The sequence below is a fragment of the Ursus arctos genome, unplaced genomic scaffold, assembly GCF_023065955.2.
Source record: "Ursus arctos isolate Adak ecotype North America unplaced genomic scaffold, UrsArc2.0 scaffold_25, whole genome shotgun sequence".
NCBI classification, from domain to species: domain Eukaryota; kingdom Metazoa; phylum Chordata; class Mammalia; order Carnivora; family Ursidae; genus Ursus; species Ursus arctos.
The window spans coordinates 34,629,800-34,648,500 of NW_026622930.1; the positions used below are offsets into that span (position 1 = coordinate 34,629,800).

The window sequence follows — 18,701 nt, forward strand, 5'->3', positions numbered from 1 at the left end:
GGGCACAAATTGGTGTAGCCCTCTGGTTTTGCCTTTAAATTAGAATCCAAGTGATGTTTCAAACTAGAGATGCCTTTCCTCTGCATTCTGTCTTCGTAGCCTTCTTACTAGACAAGAGATGAGGTCGCATGGTGAGGTTGGTTGAGGACAATCCAGAGAACACAACAGGGCAGCAGGTGCACAGCGGGCTGTGTCCCTGCTCTCTGAAGCACAGAGTTGCTGCTACTTTGAACCTTGAACATCTTCCAGACCCACTTTCCTCAGGCCCCAAGGTTAAGTTCTGTGACCGGCAGATATTCCATCAGAGCCTTAGGACAGTGGCCCTCAGACCCTGCCGCTCCCTGCCCACCGACGTTGGCTCCCTGGAAACTCCACAGAGAGAGGGTGGTATGGGCTCCTTCCTGACTTTAGTAGCAAAAGGTGGTGCTTGGCCTTTCCCTGGGCCTCTTTCCCCACCTGCAGCAGGATGACACTGACCCAGGTGCCCCAGGGGTGCCCCAGTTGCCTGAGAAGGGCTTTGTGTCCAGACGGTAAATGATTTCTTTCAGAGAGCAGGATTTCACCACAGTGCGTGTGGAGGGGGGTGGGGCACAGGTGCGGGGATTCAGCAGCTTCTTGGCAGCCTATTAAGTTGACAAGTTCACATGCAGCTGCCGGAGACCAAGGCATCAGGTGTTAATGGTCTGAATGTCTCTCTTAAGCTACCTGTGAGAACAAAGATCGTGTCATTAATGAGGGGTTTTTAAAATGTTTTCTTCTCAGATTTCAAAACATGAGTTGGAGTTCTATGGAGAGACTATATTTTGGGAAAATATACTATTCATAGAAATATGTATAATCATCAGCAATCATTTTAGTATACTGTCAGAAGAAAAAATAATTGGCTCAGCAGCTTTTTCTGGGAGGTCAGCCATTGTGAGTTTCCCCTCCTTCCCTGAGACGCCACTGCTCAGATAAACCTGCTGGTGACCTGTGCAGACAAACCGATGAGAGGCCAGCATGCCCCTCCGTGCTGTGCGGGCCAGGGCAGTCTCCTCTGCCCAGGACGTAACACCTTCTCCCACTGGCCTCCCCCCACCTCAAGAAAAGCTGTTCTTGCTCTCTGAGAATGCTTTGCAGAACCAAGGCTGTCCCCATTTCTGGGTGACTGCTATCTATCATTGTGAAGATGCTTTTCAAATATTAATACACCGAGGTTAATAATAAGACTCTTCCCTCCCCATGCCGTGCAGTCTGAGTGAGCCATGGTAATAGCCTCCTCCATCTTTGGGACATTCCTGTGGGCTGTCAGCTTTGTTCCCAAGGGCAGGCTATGACACCAGACTTTGACTGTGCTTATGGTTCCCAGAGCAGCTGGCATCCATTTCCCCCTTCTCCAACTGGGCGCCCCCTGCATGCTGCTGGGCTGAAGAGGCGCCAGGAGTGTTGTTTCCAAGCATCTGTAGCAATTGTTCATTTTCCTTTTTTATCGTGTCACTGAGAGAGAATGACAAGGAAGCTGGTAGCAGCTGAGTCTCTGGGAGCATTTTGCCTCCAAACCCTTTGGCCTTCAGACTCTGGAAACCAGATCAATAGGCGATCTCATTTTACAGTCCAGTGAGAAGGAAGTGGATCAAATAATCACACATGTGTCTCTGTACATATAGACGTATGTACATGATGACAAATTATGAATTCCATAAAGATTTACCGTGAACTACGAGTTTCTGACATAACCTACAGCTTGTAACTCATCCAAGGAGGAGTGGGGCTTGTTGGAGTGTATATCACAGGGGGCCTTATAGACCATGAGTATCTTCAGGGTCCTGGCAAGAAGCAGCAGGAAATCAAAAAGTGTGGCTGAGGGGTTTAATGAAGAGACTGTTTGCAAAGGAGTGGCAGGGTCGAAGGGTCAAAGTGTGGGAGTCTATAGCAGGGAGAGCTCTAGGTTCCTAGGATAGGAGCTGTGGCCTTCAGTAGAGGGCCAGAAGGGTAGAGCCACTTCCACACCCACCAAAAGGCTCTTGTAGGGAAGTGGTATGGTTACATTTGGGTTTTTAAATATCACTCTGATCTCAGTGGGGGGAACAGGTTATGGGGAGGCTGTGCAAGTCTGGGAGGAGAAGATGACAGCATGAGCCAGCGTGGGGGCCATCAACAGGGAGTGGAGAGCCATCTTCATTCTTTTGGCCTCTTGCTGCTATCATGGGCTTTCCTGAGCTAGGTAACCTTGGCCAAGTCACTTTTCTGCTCCTCACCCATAAAACAAGTTTCCTCACCTGTAAACAAGGGGCTTGAGCCAGACGATGCACAAGGCATATCCAGCTCTGGCAGCCCGGGAAAAAGCCACCTGTTAGAGTAGCGCTGACCGTATGCCTCCACCCTGAACCCTGGAGCTTTGGTTCCTGGCTCAGGGAAAGGGAATAATCGATCCTTTTTAGCAAATCAGTAGATTCTCCAGAAATTCTCTTGATTCAATAAAGGCTAGGCTGAAACCGAGTCCTGGACCATCTCGACTTCTGTGGCCTCGTGTTCTCAGTGAGTGTCATCTCTCCTTGCAGCCCCCACCTGCATGCATGGTAGTGCTTGGTGCTCTTTATCCAGATGATCTCACTGACCCCCGCCCACTCTGAAGTAAGCAGGGAAGAGCTATCCCCACACCTCTTCATAGATGCGGGAGAATGCCCAGCAGGAAGCGCCAGGACAGAATCCCAGGGACTTAAAATCATCCTGGTGCCATAAGGGCTACCGCACATGGGCTTTCTTGAATATCCTTCAGACCTGCATTATTACCTCCTTTGCATCCCACCCAGGACACCCCTTTCCATTTTCTTTCCCCCAGCAGCCTTTTGAGCCCCTTTGAGCCCCTTTATTCAAAACCCTGAATTCCTTTTCACTTCTGTCTTACAGCCTCTGAATACGATCACCTCCTGGGGGCCAGCTGACCCTTGTTCTGCCCTTGTCTGGCCCAGCTCTGGCCATTTCGTTTCCGCAGATCAAGTGTCAGTTGGGGCTGTGACACCTTGAGCAGAGACTTCTGCAGCTGCCTCCAGGCTGGCGTCCGGGTCTCTCCTCGCCCAATCCCACTTACACAGGGCACTTAGAAGCATTGTCCACCAAGAAACTTTTAGTGAGGTGTTGCTTTACTTACGAACCTCCAGGCTTTTCTTTACCTGGAGTATAAGGCTCAAATTCCCTAGACTGTCCTTCAACTTCTTTGCTCTGGGTCAGTTCACTGCTTCTCACCCTCACCCCCTAGATGTGCAAACCTGTAACTGCGTGTGCATGCGCGTGCACACACACACACACACACTTGCCAGTGTCCACCTTGAGGCCTTTGAACAAGACCCTCCCTCCTTCCTTGTCATTCTAAAACCATGATCATCTTCAAAACTCACATCCAAACTAGCCTTCTTCAAAAACATTTTTTTTAAAAGATTTTATTTATTTATTTGACAGAGATAGAGACAGCCAGCGAGAGAGGGAACACAAGCAGGGGGAGTGGGAGAGGAAGAAGCAGGCTCATAGCGGAAGAGCCTGATGTGGGGCTCGATCCCATAACGCCGGGATCACGCCCTGAGCTGAAGGCCGACGCTTAACCGCTGTGCCACCCAGGCGCCGCTCCAAAACATTTTTAAAAAATCTAAACTGGTCTATAATAACTTGCTTTCTTTTCCTACTGTATGTAAAGACCCTATTTTAAAAACAATAGGATGCATACTTTTATATCTTTAAACATTTTTATTGCCCAAAAATACGTAGTAAAGATTAGAAAAATAGATTAAAAAGGGAAAACTAGGGACAAATTTTTAGTGACCCATACAGATATTTTAATGCCTATTGATAACATAACTATGTATAAATGTGTGGATATTAAAACATTTTCTATAATATCATAATCTTAGAATTTTTCTTACAAAGCAGTATACTGTGGGTATCTTTTCGTGTCCGTAAACAGGCAGATTATCATTTTCATGGCCATATAGTCTTCCTTTGTATTAATGTACCCCAGTCTAGTTGACCAGCATCTTAGTGTTCAACTCTGCTCACTTTTAAAGTCAGTCTTATGTGCTTTATTCTTGCCTTTGCAGGAGGGTAGTAAGCATCCTAGAGTTCTCTCTTAGAATCAACCCTAGCTAGATTTTAGATCCTGTTCTAGCCGTTCACAATACTAGTGTGAAGAAAGTTGGTTGGTTAAAAGAAAATTTCCTGTCCAAACTAAACTGTAGGGTAGAATTTGTGCCACCAACATCGTTTATGATGTGTCCCTGAGGGTCTGCCCCTATGCTAGGCTTTATAGGATTGCCATCTATATCTTCAAGGTTTGTCACAAGTTCATGGGAGTTCAAGTATCGCTTACTCAGGTTCTGGAAGCTCTTGGCTTCCTGGCATGAGAAGGAGAGAAGTCTGAAGCTGTAAACCTACAAAGGGCTCAAGGTTAAATGATTGGTTTCAGGCCCAGGCTAGTGGTCCATGGGCCTCCCATGGTGCCTCTTCTCCCTCTTGTCTTTCTGATCACCCAGCTTTACTCATACCTTAGGGCTGGGTGCTGGTAAAAATGCAGGCTTCCTCAAAAAAAGCAAAAACTAAAACAAAACCTTTGTAACTTTTCATCAGTCATTTATTCCTCAGGGTTTATGAGCTTTATATCCTATTTTTCTTCATGACATCTGTTGTTTCTTGTTATGAAAGGAATACATGTTCATTGCGGCAATTTTAGAAACTATAGATAAGCAAAAAGAAAAGTCACCCACAGTCTTACCGCTCAGCTATAACAGCATCCAGCTGAAGCTTTCATTTTTAAATGCATATTAAAAATTACAAAACTGGGCTCACGTTATGCATATAATTTTATAATCTGAACTTTCCCCTAAAACATATTCTAGTATCCTTTGTACAACCTTATTAATATCTTTATAAATGTACCAAAATGATCATATAATCATATAATCATCTGTTTTGAATATTTAGGTTGCTATTCTCTATTCTTGAGAGCAGATTTTTAACAGACAAAAGACAAAAGACAGAGAGAGATGAAGACTCAAGGAATTTTATAGGAAGCTATGGCAGGAATGAGATGGGCCTAGACCTGGGTGATTAAGGTAGATAAGATATTTCAGCCTTACCATTTGACTTAAGAACAGCCAATGTATAATAAGCTTTTATTTTTAAAACATCCCCACCTGGGACCTCTGATAACAAACTTGCCAGATGCCCATGATATCGGGAAGTGAAGCAGGTACAGAGTAGGTGGGGCCAGTGGCAAGTGTGCTGTGGCCAAGGGAGGAGGGAAGTTGAAGGAAGAGCCAAGAGGAAGCCTAGAGAAGGTACAACACAGGAGAGGAAAGAGCCTTGACCCCAAGGGGAGAGATGTGTGCTTTGAAACAACCATAGGGGATAGTCAGAGGGCAAGACCTTGGAGAGTAGCTCCGTGGTGGTCAGGGAGGCAGAGGGAAAGTCTCCCTCCTGGGCTCTGTTCTCAGGGGGTCACCTCGTAAACCTTCTCCCTCTCTCCCTTCCACCTCTCTTGTAGCTCAGGTGGTTAACCATGCTTGTGATTTTTGTCTGGTGAAAAGTCCTGTGGCAGGACACCCAAGGGAACTGGGCTATCTTGGAGAGGGGAGGAGAAAAAAAGTTTTATATTTTCTTTAGAAAAGGAAAAATGTATTTATATATTGAATAAATAATATGTACATCCAGGGGGTAACACTCAAAAGATACATAAAATGAGTATTATTCCCACCGCAGTCTCCCCAGATACCCAGTTCTTTTCCTACAACCAGTGTTATCAGTTTCTCATGCAACTTTCCAGGAATATTTTATGCATATATTACCAAATGGTCTATATAATTTTTCCCAGCTTTTTTTTTTTACTATACGTTGTTCTAGAACGTGTTTTCCCCCCACCCAAGATATATTGAAGATTGTTTTATATTAATGTATAAACAACCTCTTTTTTTTTTTTTTACAGTAATTAAGTGTTCCATTGTATGGACATACGATTTTAATTTAACCAGTCCCCTATTGGTGAACATTTTCATTACTTCCAATCTTTGTCTGTTTTTAAAAATGCAATGAATAACTTTATAAATAGATTATTTCCCAAATATATAAGTTTATCTGTAGGACATATTCCTAGAAGTGGAATTACTGGGTCCAAAAGTATGTGCGTATGTATTTCTGACCAGTCTTGCCAAAAATGCCTCTACACCTTCGCTAGCAACATATGAGTGTTTTCTTTCCCCACACCATTAACCAAACACCGTATTCTATCAGACTTTTCAATCTGTGCCTACGCGATAAGTGAAAGGGTCTTGATGTACTGCCATTGCACTTTTTGACTTTAAGTATGAAAAATTTCAAACATACAAAAAAGCAGAGATAAAAGTATAATGAATCAACACCTTGACTTAACAACTGTTCATTTTTTGCCATATTTGCTTATCCATTTAGGGTGTTGAAGTATTTTTAGAATTGAAGATCGTCAACAACATTTTACCCCTAATATTTTAATATGGACAAGAACATTTCCCACCTAACCATAATACCACTATTGCACCTAGCTTTACCTCTAGCTTAAAGCTATATGCTGGCAAAAATGCAGGCTGAATAAAATTCACATCAACTCTAATATAATCTAATACCCACTTAATATTCACATTTTCCCAGTTGTCTCAAAAATGTCTTTTATGATTAATGTGCTCATACTAATTAAGGACCATTTATTAAATTGTGCGTATATGTTTATACTTTTAATTTGTACTTCTGTGAATAGCTTGGACAATTTTCTACACATCTAAGAGACTTTACAGTTTTTTTGTTAACTTTTTGTTCACGTACGTATGTCCATTTTGCTAGTGGATTGTTGGTCCTTTTCCTCATTAATTTGTATATGTTCCTCATATCCTAAGTGAATTGGCCCTTTGTGATATGAGTTACAAATATCTTCAGACATTTGTTTGCCTTTGCTGACAGTATTCTAACCCAGACAAGTTGTTTTTTTTTTTAATTTTAATTAGGTGGAGCAGAAATTTTGCCTGAAGTTTTTTTTTAATGTAGTTGAACTTTCAATCTTTTATACCTTTTGAATTTTGTGCCTTATACCATCATTATAAAAAAAAAAAGTTCAACCATGATTTGTTTTGGTATTTTTATCGTTTCATTTTTACATTTCAGTTTTTATCCAAATGAAATTATCCTGGAGGGTGAGGTATATATTTAAATTTTCCTGGATGGCATCTAGGTTTGTCCACACCCTTTATCCAATAATCCTTCTTTCTTTATATTTGAAATACCATGTTTACCAGATATCAAATGCCTATGTGTGCTTGGGACTGTTTCTGTTCCATCGATGTGTCTATTCATATGCTAGTAGCACACAGTTTTATCATGGTACCTTTATGCTGTGCTTTACTATCTGATAGAAAAAGCACCTGGGAAGGTCTGTTATCTTCTTTTGGGAATTTTCCTAGCTATTTTTGTTTTCCCAATGAATTTTCTCATAGCTTCTCTAGTTTCCCCCAAATTATATAATTTAAATATATCTAAAATAATATTCAATATATAGATTAATTTAGAGTAAGCTGACAACTTCATGATATTGAATTTTCCTATTCAAGAATCGGATGTGCCTTTCTACACGTGTTCAAATCTTTTGTGAGCCTCAGGAGGCTTTTCAGTTTCTCTTTATGTAGATTTTACACTCTTCTTTTTAAGCTGAAACACTTTTTTTTTTTAATTATCATTGAGGGCCTTAGAAACTAGTATTTCAGAAAAGGATCCTGCCATCCCTTCAGTGACATCTTTTGCCTCTAGGTTTAAATCTAAACCTAGCCTTTCATTCAGGGCTTTCCATATTCAGCTAAAAACCTATTTTCCACATGTTTCCTGCTTACCTGTAGCTACCCAGCAGCCCCCGAACAAGCTCCATTTTTCCATGCCTTTCTGTCTAGGAACATCTTGCCTCCCTGGCTCCCCTCCTCCTCTGCCTGTCCAAAGTGGTTTTCTTCATGAACCCCCCCCCCCCATTTGACTACTCCAATTAGAATGACCTCTTTCCTCTTTCGCCCATGACCATTTACTGGATGTGCCATTTATCTGGTAATTAATCCAGTATCACCTTGTGACAGCTTTTGTATTATTAAAATGAACTGCCTTTTATCTCTTGTGTGGTTGCAAAGTTAACTGCTTGTGGGTTTTTGTCTTGTTTCCTCAACCAGATCATGAGGACCTTGGGGAGAATGAGCCTGCCTTGTGCCCCCCAAGCATCCAGGACAGGACCCTACACGTTGTAATAGCAGTAGTAGTGATGCTAACAGTGATGAGGACGTTTATGGCTAGCTTTCTGCATGCCAGGCACTGTTCTAAACACTTTCCATGTATAAACTCACTTATAAGCAGATAAATGTTTGAATTTTGGTATTGTGGGTTTATTTGACCTCAAACCAAAGCTTTGAAAAGGAGTGTAAAAGAAAGATCACCCAGTCACAATATCCAGACACTTGTTCTAGCTGGCTGGTGAGAGAAGAAGGTGAGTTTTCTAGGAGAAGCCCTGACATGTAGGGGAGGACTGAGGATGGCCAAAGCCTGGGAAGGAAGGAAAGAGGAAGAGGAAGAGGCAGGAATGGAGATGCCCTAAGCTTGAGGGCAGCAGAAGCACCAGGGTTTTCTGAAGCTCTGGTTTTGAGTCAGTCCATGCTCCCTTTCCTGCACTGGCAGGGTTAGAGGTCTGGAAATAGGGTCTGGACCCCTAGCTGGACCTTGCTGAGGCCTCCATTCCACTGATGGTCCCTGCAAAATGGCCCAGGTCCCCTAGGGATAGTAGGCCCACTGCATGGCCACTGCCCCAGCCTGTCCACACCACCCAGTTTCCCAGCCCAACTGGCCCTGGGCCACCCGCCTCTCCTGCATTTGGAAGGTTCCTGATGAACGCCTGGGCCATGCTAGGAGTGAATGTGCTGAGCAGGCGGTGTGAAACAGCCAGAGCAAACAGCTAGTGGAAATTAATCCCCACCACTGGGCCTTTTCCCTCCTCAGGATCATCATTAGCTTCTCGGAATCTTTCCTGTGTCTCAACACTGCAAAATATTTCAGGGTGCTGGGGATTCTGGGCAATTTCACCCTAGCCTTCAAGTAAAAGGCAGCCAGGAAGCTGCCTTCCTGAGCTCTTAACCCTGCGGCTCCAACATTTTGGGGTCCAAGAGGCTTCATTTGTATGTTGAAAACTGGGGAGATCTAAGGGTAAGTTAGGACACATCTGAACCAGCGTATGTGCCAGCCCAGCATCCAAGAATTAAATCCCATGCCCCCAGCTAAAAGCACTTCCTTACCCTTTGTCAAGCATAAATAAATGGGTTTCAGCACCCATGTAATGAAATTTTTAGTTTCTTAAAAACAGGAAAAGGAGAAAGGAAGAAAGCACTCTAGGTTTTGGATACGCTGATCTCTAAAGGGGCTCAAACTTTCAGCACCTTGGTCAAAGCTCCACCATCAGTCAGAAGGGCTTGCCCCTTCTTTAAACAGGTCTACTTTCTAGGGAAGGCTCCATGCTGTTGCGGCTGGTTCTGTTGAGTCCAAACACACCCCAGAATAAACGCCGTTGCCTCCTTCCCGGTACATCATTGAAACTTCGGTTACATCTTACCGAGCAGTCCTTGAAATCAGGGAAGTGGCTTAATTTGCTGCCAACAAGAGTAAGGGGAGTTTTTACCCTGAAACTTTGCCCAGAGGCCCAGTGTGAATGGATTGCCATTTTAATTTTATATTCGAGACTTACAGAGCCAGTAGTAGTATTTTTCCTCTTTGTGGAAGTCTTATTTAAGTGGCTGCCATTGAATTCTTTAGATGAGAGACCAGCACTCGTCTTCTTTATAATAGAGTAGGCCTGCCTCAAGGAGAGTGCTGTCTTTCATGTCCTTGAGTCCCACGTCCCCCCCCCCCCCCCCCCGCCCCGAGCCTGGCACCTCGCAGCTGTACGGTAAACATTGGCTGAATGAATAAGTGAATAAAATGTCTGAGTTCCTAACCCTAAAATAGCAGAGCAAGAGGAAGGACTCTGATGCTGTGAGCCTCAGGAACCACCAAAATTATACCCTGGAGGTCACACTGGCTGGGCTTCTCTTTTTGTTGTTGTTAAATCAGATATTTAATAATTTAAAAAGCCAACCCTGCCACGGTTTGGGCTCAGCCGAACGGACATGTAATCTGCTCCCAGGGCGCTAACTCCCCTCCTGGCTGCTCTGAGGCTGCACTCGCTGTGCCCGACACCTACACACCCTCCCCAGGGATCCTCCATGGCCCTAGGCTCAGTCCCACTGCCAGGTCAGCTCCTGCACCAAAGTGCCTGCAGCCTCTTGCCACAAACTGTTCACTGAAGCCAACAGAACAAGCGTTCGCCCCTCCTCCCCTCCTCTCCCTTTGTGTCTCTTTTCTGCCACTCTCCTCTCTCTCTTAACCTTCCACCCCTCCCCCACTTTCTGCCATCCCAGCTTCTGCCCTCTCTCCAGCATCTTGTTCAGCCCTCCCAGCCCTACCTGGGCAGGTGACCAGCACCTAGCTTGCAGAGATGCGAAGAGGTACCTCTCCTGAGCTGGCACAGCATGGGCGAGAAGCCTGGTTTGGCTGATGCTGATTTAGAGTGGGGATCCCATGTCAGCTTCTCAGGTCTGAAGATAGAGAACTCCTGCCTGCCATTCTGGGGGTGAGAGATCCGGCATAGTGCAATGGATAGCCTCCAGCCCATGCCTCCCTTACCCCTAATCTCATGTGGATCACACTTTCCACTTGCCTTGTTCATCATTCTTCTCTACCTACCAGGAGCTCCTTGAGGGCAGGCAGTTGGTTTTAATTTTATGTATTATCAGCCTATCCCAAGCCTGCCACCAATAGGAGCTGAATAAATGTGCAGTTGACTACAATACAGCTCTGGAGCACCTACTGTGTACCAGGCTCTGGGCCTTAGGGATATGGATGTGAACAAGACAAGACTTCACTGGCTCAAGATACCTACACTCTTGCAGGAGAGATGGGCTTTCAACTCCTATAAATGTGAAGCAGGCCCTAAATAACAAATGCATATGCAGGGGTGAGGGCACCCACAGGGACGCCTAACCTAGCCAAGGGGTCAGGAAAAGCTTTTTGGAGAAGCACTGACTCCTACAGGACACTGTCCTACAGGACAAATAGGAGTTGGGTAGAGGGGGTGGGGGAGGGGAAGGGCAAGAGAGACCATTCTAGGCAGAGGGAATGTTGGTTGGATGGGTAGATGGGTGAACCTGGCATTGAAATCCGAGCTTGCCAGTACAATGGGACAGCATTCTGCCAGGCACAGGAAACAGGTGGCTGAATTAGGGGTGAATAGCCACTGTGCATAGAAGGTGGTGATAGAAGTTATCTCTTCATTGCCCCAGTCATGACACGTGGACCCATGTTGCCCAAAGACTACACTCTGATCACAAATGTTCCTAGGAAGGCGGTGGAATAGATAGTTCAGCCTCTCCTGCCAAGGATCGGGGGACCCTGGAATTAAGGGAAAACGCTTCAGCCCTGTGTCACATTGCACATTGACACGGCCAACTTTGGGCACCTCACCCAAGTCTCTTCTCCCCACTCAGATGAGCGGGAAGTTGTTCAGAAGAAGACCTTCACGAAATGGGTGAACTCAAACCTGGCTCGCGTGCCCTGCCGCATCACTGACCTCTACAAGGACCTGCGGGACGGGCGGATGCTTATTAAGCTGCTGGAGGTCCTCTCCGGAGAGATGCTGGTAAAGCCCCTTGCCCCGAACCCCAAGGCTGGTACTGTGCCCCCTTTTTAGAAAAGACATGGCCTGGGAGTGGTTCTAGTTCCCACAGCCTTCAAGGTTTCTCCCTGTTCTTTAGGGAGGTTTCATTACTTACTGATGTGAGATGTCCGTGTGGCTTACTGAGTTCTCTGACCTCTTCTCAGAATGTATTGCCTCTTGGCCATTCCAGCCTCTTCATGCTTCTCCCAGAAGCCATACAGAGCTCTTGATTTCTCCACTGGGGGCCTAGGCATCTGTGACTGGCCTGCAGTGGGCCCACCCTCAGCCCCCTCGCGCAGGCTAAAATGGATTCTGTTACCCGGCTGGAGAAATGACATCCTTCTTGGAACCAAGAGAGGAGTGTGGAAGATATTTTCCTGTGTGTTCTATCACTCTTCCAAGTGGAAATGTAGTATAGGCCCTCTCCATGTGACCCACCTGGCAGTAACGTTGCCTCTGAGTGAGAACCAGGTTAAGGTTCAAGTTTTGCTCAGTCACTTCTATCATAACCTTGGGTCTGTCATTCAGGACCTTCTTTTCCTTGTTTCCCCTAAATATAAAATGATACCCGTACCTGATGAGGTACGAAGATCCTCGGGCTTTGAATGAAAAGGTACCATATTCTCCCATTGCTTTTTCAACTGCCTCTTACCCTGTATTGAAAGGCCACCAGAAAGAGTTACCACTGGGAACCCTTCACATGATGTGGTTACTCCTCAGTGGTGGTCCCCTTAAGTTTTGGCTGGGGCCATTCAGAGGTGAGGAGGGAGGAGGTTTGATGGTGGGATGGCCCCCATTATCAACCACCAAACAAAAAGCCATTCTTATCACCAGTAGTTAACAGTTCTTAGACCTGTGCCTGGCACATAGTAAGTGCTCAATTAACTATTTGCTGTTTCAGTGCTTTTGAATATCATTTATTACCCCTTCAGAAGTCTTTGTTGAGACCCAGGAATAGTACTGATGCAGCCCAATTACAGAGCTCTAGGTGCTCAAGGAAAGGGGAGCATCTAAACTTTGCAGAAAGGATGGGATTGAAAAATGTCAAGGAGTGAACATGAGAGTTGAAGACTGGCCAGGAGGGTGGAGGGTAGACACGGATGACAGGAGTTGGTCTAGGCTGCAATCACCTCTGGGGTGATTGTGAGGTCCCTCCATGCCCATGAGGCCAATGCCCTCCCTCAGCCAAAGCCCACGAAGGGGAAGATGCGCATCCACTGCCTGGAGAATGTGGACAAGGCCCTACAGTTCCTCAAGGAACAGCGCGTGCACCTGGAAAACATGGGCTCCCATGACATCGTGGATGGCAACCATCGCCTGGTCCTGGGCCTCATCTGGACCATCATCCTTCGCTTCCAGGTGGGTTTCCTGGGGGAGCAGAGGGAGTGGAGGGAGCCTCCCTGGGCCAGGGAGGTGAATGAAGTGTGAGTGTTTGTGCACATTCTGGGAGGCTAGAAACCTGTCCCGTGGGGCAGTGTTTATAGGAAGAAGTAACCGTCCTCTGCATTGACTAATTGCTGAAGTTCAGGGTGAGCTGTTCAGTCAACAGTGTAGTCTGTTGAGGAAGAAGATAGAAATTAGTAGCTGGGGTGAGGTCTGGCCTGGAGATCTGCTTTTGTCCTTTTCCCCCAACGTGTGTAACTTTTTGGTTCTATAAAATCGTTTGATTCAGAAGTTGCAAAAACAATACAGAAGATTGAGATTATGTTTTTCAGTCAGAAACTTTTCTCTTCCCACCCTGAAATTCAAGGTCCATGATTTGTAAGGAAGTTTAGAAAGTGCAAAGGAAGGAAAGCAGGGCCTTCCACCTGCTGGCTGGGGGACAGAAAGAATCTAGTCCTGAGGCAGGGAGGGCAGGGAAGGAGACAGCACACAACTCACAGACTGAAGATCTCATCCGAGGGGTCTTGGGTATCCAATTTCACTCTGTGGGTGTGTACAATGAAACAATAGTGGCTGCAGAATTGGGAAGAATGTACTAATCAAAACACAATACCTTTCAATATTCATGTTGTCCCTTGCAGGGCATTGTTCCTCAGAGGAGGGTTTGGGGCATCTTGTCTATTCTCAGTATCCCATTAGTTATCAAGTTAGAGCTGTCTCTTCTGACATGAGGAGGCCATCCTTGGCCCAATAGCTGACTAAGGTGGGGAAACAGGCCACGGGGACCCAGGGCCTTACACTGTGGTGTTGCTGCAGGGCTGGCAAGGCAGATGGATGGCCAAGAAATTTTAAGAAAGAGGGAGGGAGCTTGCCAGGGAGAGAGGAAGGCACGGATGCAGATGCAAATCTCATTTCTCCCTCTCTCTTTCCTGCACCCCTAGATTCAGGACATTGTTGTGGAAACTCAGGAAGGTCGTGAGACGCGCTCTGCCAAGGATGCATTGCTGTTGTGGTGTCAGATGAAGACAGCAGGGTATGCCCTGGGAACCAGTTCACTACTCCATTCCCCCCTGCCCTCCTGCTTCCCCCAAGTACTGCCATAGCCAAGGAACACACATACCATCTCCCAGAACTATAGCAGCCTCAGCGTAGCCAATACAAAATGTATCCTGACCTGATTCTTGGAGGCCTGGGATTCAGGATTCCTTTCCAGAGTTGCCTGGGTCAGACTCTGGTGTCTGTTGGGTGTGTGAGTCTCTTGGGCCCACCTTATGGAGGAACCTCTTCATGTAGTTTAACTGCTGTCTGTCGTTGAAGGGGCTCGAGAAGGGATGGATCGGTTTCTCTCCTGTGTATTGGTCCCTCAGTTCATACACTTTTGGGGACTCCAAAATAATCTGTTTCTTAGGTCTTAATGTTTCTCTTGGATGCAGCTACCCCCAGGTCAATGTCACGAACTTTACCTCTAGCTGGAAGGATGGCCTGGCCTTTAACGCCCTGATACACAAGCACCGGTAAGGGGGAAGAGAGGGCTGAGGGCAGAACCCCTGGGCTTTCTGGATACAGGGCGTACAATGTATAGGTCCCTGTTCAAGCCTTCTCTCACCTTCAGCTTCCCTGCCTCCCTGAAATTCCAGGCAGGCCCTCTCCCCTTCCCCATGTTCTGTTGCTCACAGCTGCTCCTCCCCTGCTTCTGTCTCCTCCTTTCACTTCTGCCCAGCTGTCTGTCCAGTATCTTAGCTTCATGCCGGGGCTGCCCTGTAGGTGGGGATGCTGTGGCCACCGCCTTTTAGCAGTCTGGCCTTGTCCCCAGGCCTGACCTGATCGACTTTGATAAGCTGAAGGACTCGAACGCACGGCACAACCTAGAACATGCATTCAAGGTGGCTGAGCGTCAGCTGGGCATCATCCCGCTCCTCGACCCTGAAGGTAAGCTGCACCTGCTCCAGCCCTTCACTGCTGCAAGGGAGAGAGCGTTCCTGCCGAAGGGAGCCCCAGCCTGACGAGGCACTGGGAGGAGGCTAGGCCCGGTGCCGGGCAAGCCATGGACACAGCGAGGGGCCAGTGGCTGGGCCAGCACTCTGCTCCGGGCCTGCTCTTCAGATCCAGGGTGGTTCCTGACCCTCACCTGGGCCAACAGGGTCCCATCTGTAGTCTCTGGATCCTTCTTTTTCACTCCTTTCACTCCATTTGCAGTTCTAATATGAATTTCATCCTCTCGCAAAAATCGCAAACACTCTCATTCTCACCCCTGTGGTTGTCACTTGGTGCCTAGAGTTGAATTTCGTGCTGGAGGAACAGGGAGATGAACCCTCTGAGCCTGACATTTCCACCTCCCAGTTGGGCCCTCAGCACGCACCCTTTCCCCTTACAGATGTCTTCACAGAAAACCCTGATGAGAAATCCATCATTACCTATGTGGTGGCGTTTTACCACTACTTCTCCAAGATGAAGGTGCTCGCGGTGGAGGGCAAGCGCGTCGGCAAGGTATGGAGCTGTTTCACAGAGTGCCACCTTGTTTCCCTGTTTGCCACACTGTGATGCTCCCTTCCTATCCCAAGAGCTCTGTGTCTGAGCCCCAGCTGCAGGGGGGCAGACGGATCACTCCCCACCAACTTCCCCTGAAGCCAAGCACTGCCACGTTAATGGCTCCCAAGCTTAATTCCAAAGCAAGCTGATGGGCTGTCCTGAAAAATGTCCTAGCCTACAGCTCTGAGCCCCACTTCCCCATCTCATGAACATTTCCACGGGACACAATGAGCTTTTATGTACTGGCCTATTGTGGTTCTGGGCCTCTTCACTCCGTGGAGTATCAGGAACCCATCCCACCGTACAGACCCTCCTGCCGGATTCCTTTCCCCTGCTGGCCCACAGCTCCCCAAGGGTAGAGACCATTTCTCTTTCGTCCTCGTGTGCCTGATGTTTAGCAAAGACAGTGCCTAGAAGCTCTGGATTCCTAATAATGCATTTTAAAATGAACAAGACGTTGGCCCTTCTGGTGGCTGATGTCCTGGCCCAGCAAGCTTACCAGTCTTTTCTAGGGTTAGGGGAAGGGTGGAGCTGGCCCTGAACCCTAGCAGAGCTAGCTCCCTGCTGATGTTGCCATTCCTCTTCCAGTCCACTCCTCCTGTCTTAGCAATGCCTTGGGGCTCAGGGAACAAACCCAACACGGAATGCTCCAAGGCTGGAGAGGGGGACCGCCTTCATTTTGGTCCCCATTGATGGCCTCATTGGTGTCATTGCTCTTCTGATAAGGATAAGTGATAAAGTGATTCCCTAGGTCATTGACCATGCCATTGAGACGGAGAAGATGATTGAAAAGTACAGTGGGCTGGCCTCAGACCTGCTCACCTGGATTGAGCAGACCATCGTGGTCCTAAATAGCCGCAAGTTTGCCAATTCCCTGACAGGCGTCCAGCAACAACTACAGGCCTTCAGCACCTACCGCACCGTGGAGAAGCCACCTAAGTAAGGGCCTGGGCTCTGGGAGGGTGGGCATCTGAGGCTAGGAAACTGATTGCCAAAGGTAGAGGCAGGCTCTGGGTCTTGAGAAGTATATCCGGGAGGTATAACCTAGAGGTGAGAGAGCTTCACACTTCTCATCCACTTCATCCCCACCTTGGTTTCCTGCTCCCAAGCCATCAGCCTGCAGGAAAGGGGCATTGAGGAGTAACCCTTGACACAGAGCTAGAGAAAGAGAAAGTGCTGGAAAGTTCCTCTCTCCTCTGTGCGCTGAGCTGTGCATTTGTTATCTGGTAATAACCTCTGTATTCTCAGCCCCAGAGCTCTCTGTCTGGGGTCTTGTTGATGACCAGCTACATCCCATTCCTCTCCCATCTGTCACTGCTCATCAACAGAGCATTTGGGGACCTCTCAGGACCTCCGCTTCACCCCAGTGTGTGTAGGGTCTGTGCACATGTGTGCACACGTCTGCACAGCCACACCCATGTGTGTGCATACGCATACAGACACGCCCGTAAAAACATGCACAGGTGGACACACAAACAGAGGGGGCATTCTGGCTCACCTGCCCTCAGCTTCTCCAGCTCTTCTGAGATAGATCTCTAGCTCATTGGTGGTACTCTTGGCCTTGTTCCTCCCCCTCACGTCCCACACTCTTCATTCGTGACTCCAGGGAAAGGTGAAACATGGAGTCTAGAATGTACTATAAACAAGTATCCGGTTTCTGGCCTGACACTAACCCACTTTTAAAGTCCTAAATTCAGTACAGAAAACCTCCCCTGGGCTTCTCTCAGGCCGCGCACCACAGGGGTGATATCTCTTGGCCAAGCAGATGGTGCTCTGGGCCCCAGCTCTCTTGAAATGACTGTGAGTGGTCGACTCTGTCAGGTTGGCCTCAGGATGGGGAGGGACCTGGTTGACAGCCCGTCCTCGACGACTACATGGAGGATGCAGAAGTAGGCAGACACTGGTGTACGTGCGGGAATGTAAAGTACACAGTTCCCTTGAGCGAGCCCCCGGGCTCCAGACATTCACCTTGCTGCCGGTTCTCGTCTACACCTGCTATCCTCCTGGAGCCCAGCCTTTTTTCTCCCCTCTGGTTATTACCAGAAGCAGTGGGCCGTTCAGACTTGTCCAGAGGACTGGCTCATTAGTACTCAGGTGAAAGTTTCTTTCAAGACAATATGTTTTTATGTGGCTAATGCTATTTCTAGGGTTTTATTGGCTCGCTCAGTAAAAAACCAACTAAAGAGCTAGTCAGAAGCCTTCATCATTTGCAGAATGGGGAAGACCTTTCTTTGTGTCAGTTGGTAAAACTCTTGGTATCTGCAGGAATTACTAGAATACTCCAGTTAGCCATTCCCCTCTGGAAGCAAATGATAAGCAAACACTATTTTGGCTGTTGTGTTTTTTCTGGTTTGTATTTTAAAGACTCAATCCCTAGTAGATCACAGTTGGGGAGTATGATAGACGTTTTTAAACAAGTAAGTTAATGTATATATCCTCTTTACTTTTTTTGTTTTTAAGGAAAATACATTTCACTATCCAAGCTCCAAGATGCCAGGGTTCCATGTTGACTTTAGCAAAACATTTGGCAATGGGGACCTCAACGCTAATCTCCCTACCTCCGTTTTCACAACAGGTTCCAGGAGAAGGGGAATCTGGAGGTCCTACTTTTTACCATCCAGTCCCGGATGAGAGCCAACAATCAGAAAGTGTATACCCCTCACGACGGGAAACTAGTATCTGACATCAACCGGGTACAGCAGTGTTTTCCATTATACATTTGCCGGCGGGTTGGCTTAGTTTCTGACAAGGGAATGCTTACTGGGCAGGGTTAAACCAAGCCACTTTCTGTGGTGTTATTAACTACACATGCTGGCTATTTGGGGCTACTCTCTGAAACTATTTCTATCCATTAGTTCAGCCCCCTGCTCAGATGATCAGAGTCCATTTTTGGAACCAGTTTTATGGCTTAGTCTCCATAGATTCTTGAGTTTCTCTGACCGCAGAATGAATATTAACTACTTTTAACAGAAGGGAAATGTCTTCCGATATTTCAGAGATTTAGAGGCTTATTACAACTTGGACGTTC

General features: G+C 46.9%; 1 protein-coding gene across 2 annotated transcripts in view; it reads left to right on the forward strand.

Annotated features, from left to right (window-relative positions):
- The window catches only part of SPTB (spectrin beta, erythrocytic), a 119,945-nt gene that overhangs the window by 58,916 nt on the left and 42,328 nt on the right, over nt 1-18,701 (forward strand). For both annotated transcript variants that reach the window (XM_048220059.2, XM_026486830.4), the window contains 8 exons: nt 11,592-11,743; nt 12,947-13,120; nt 14,086-14,177; nt 14,578-14,658; nt 14,958-15,073; nt 15,519-15,631; nt 16,425-16,612; nt 18,249-18,366. In XM_048220059.2, coding sequence (XP_048076016.1) covers nt 11,592-11,743; nt 12,947-13,120; nt 14,086-14,177; nt 14,578-14,658; nt 14,958-15,073; nt 15,519-15,631; nt 16,425-16,612; nt 18,249-18,366 — 1,034 coding nt within the window. The remainder of the gene's footprint in view (nt 1-11,591; nt 11,744-12,946; nt 13,121-14,085; nt 14,178-14,577; nt 14,659-14,957; nt 15,074-15,518; nt 15,632-16,424; nt 16,613-18,248; nt 18,367-18,701) is intronic.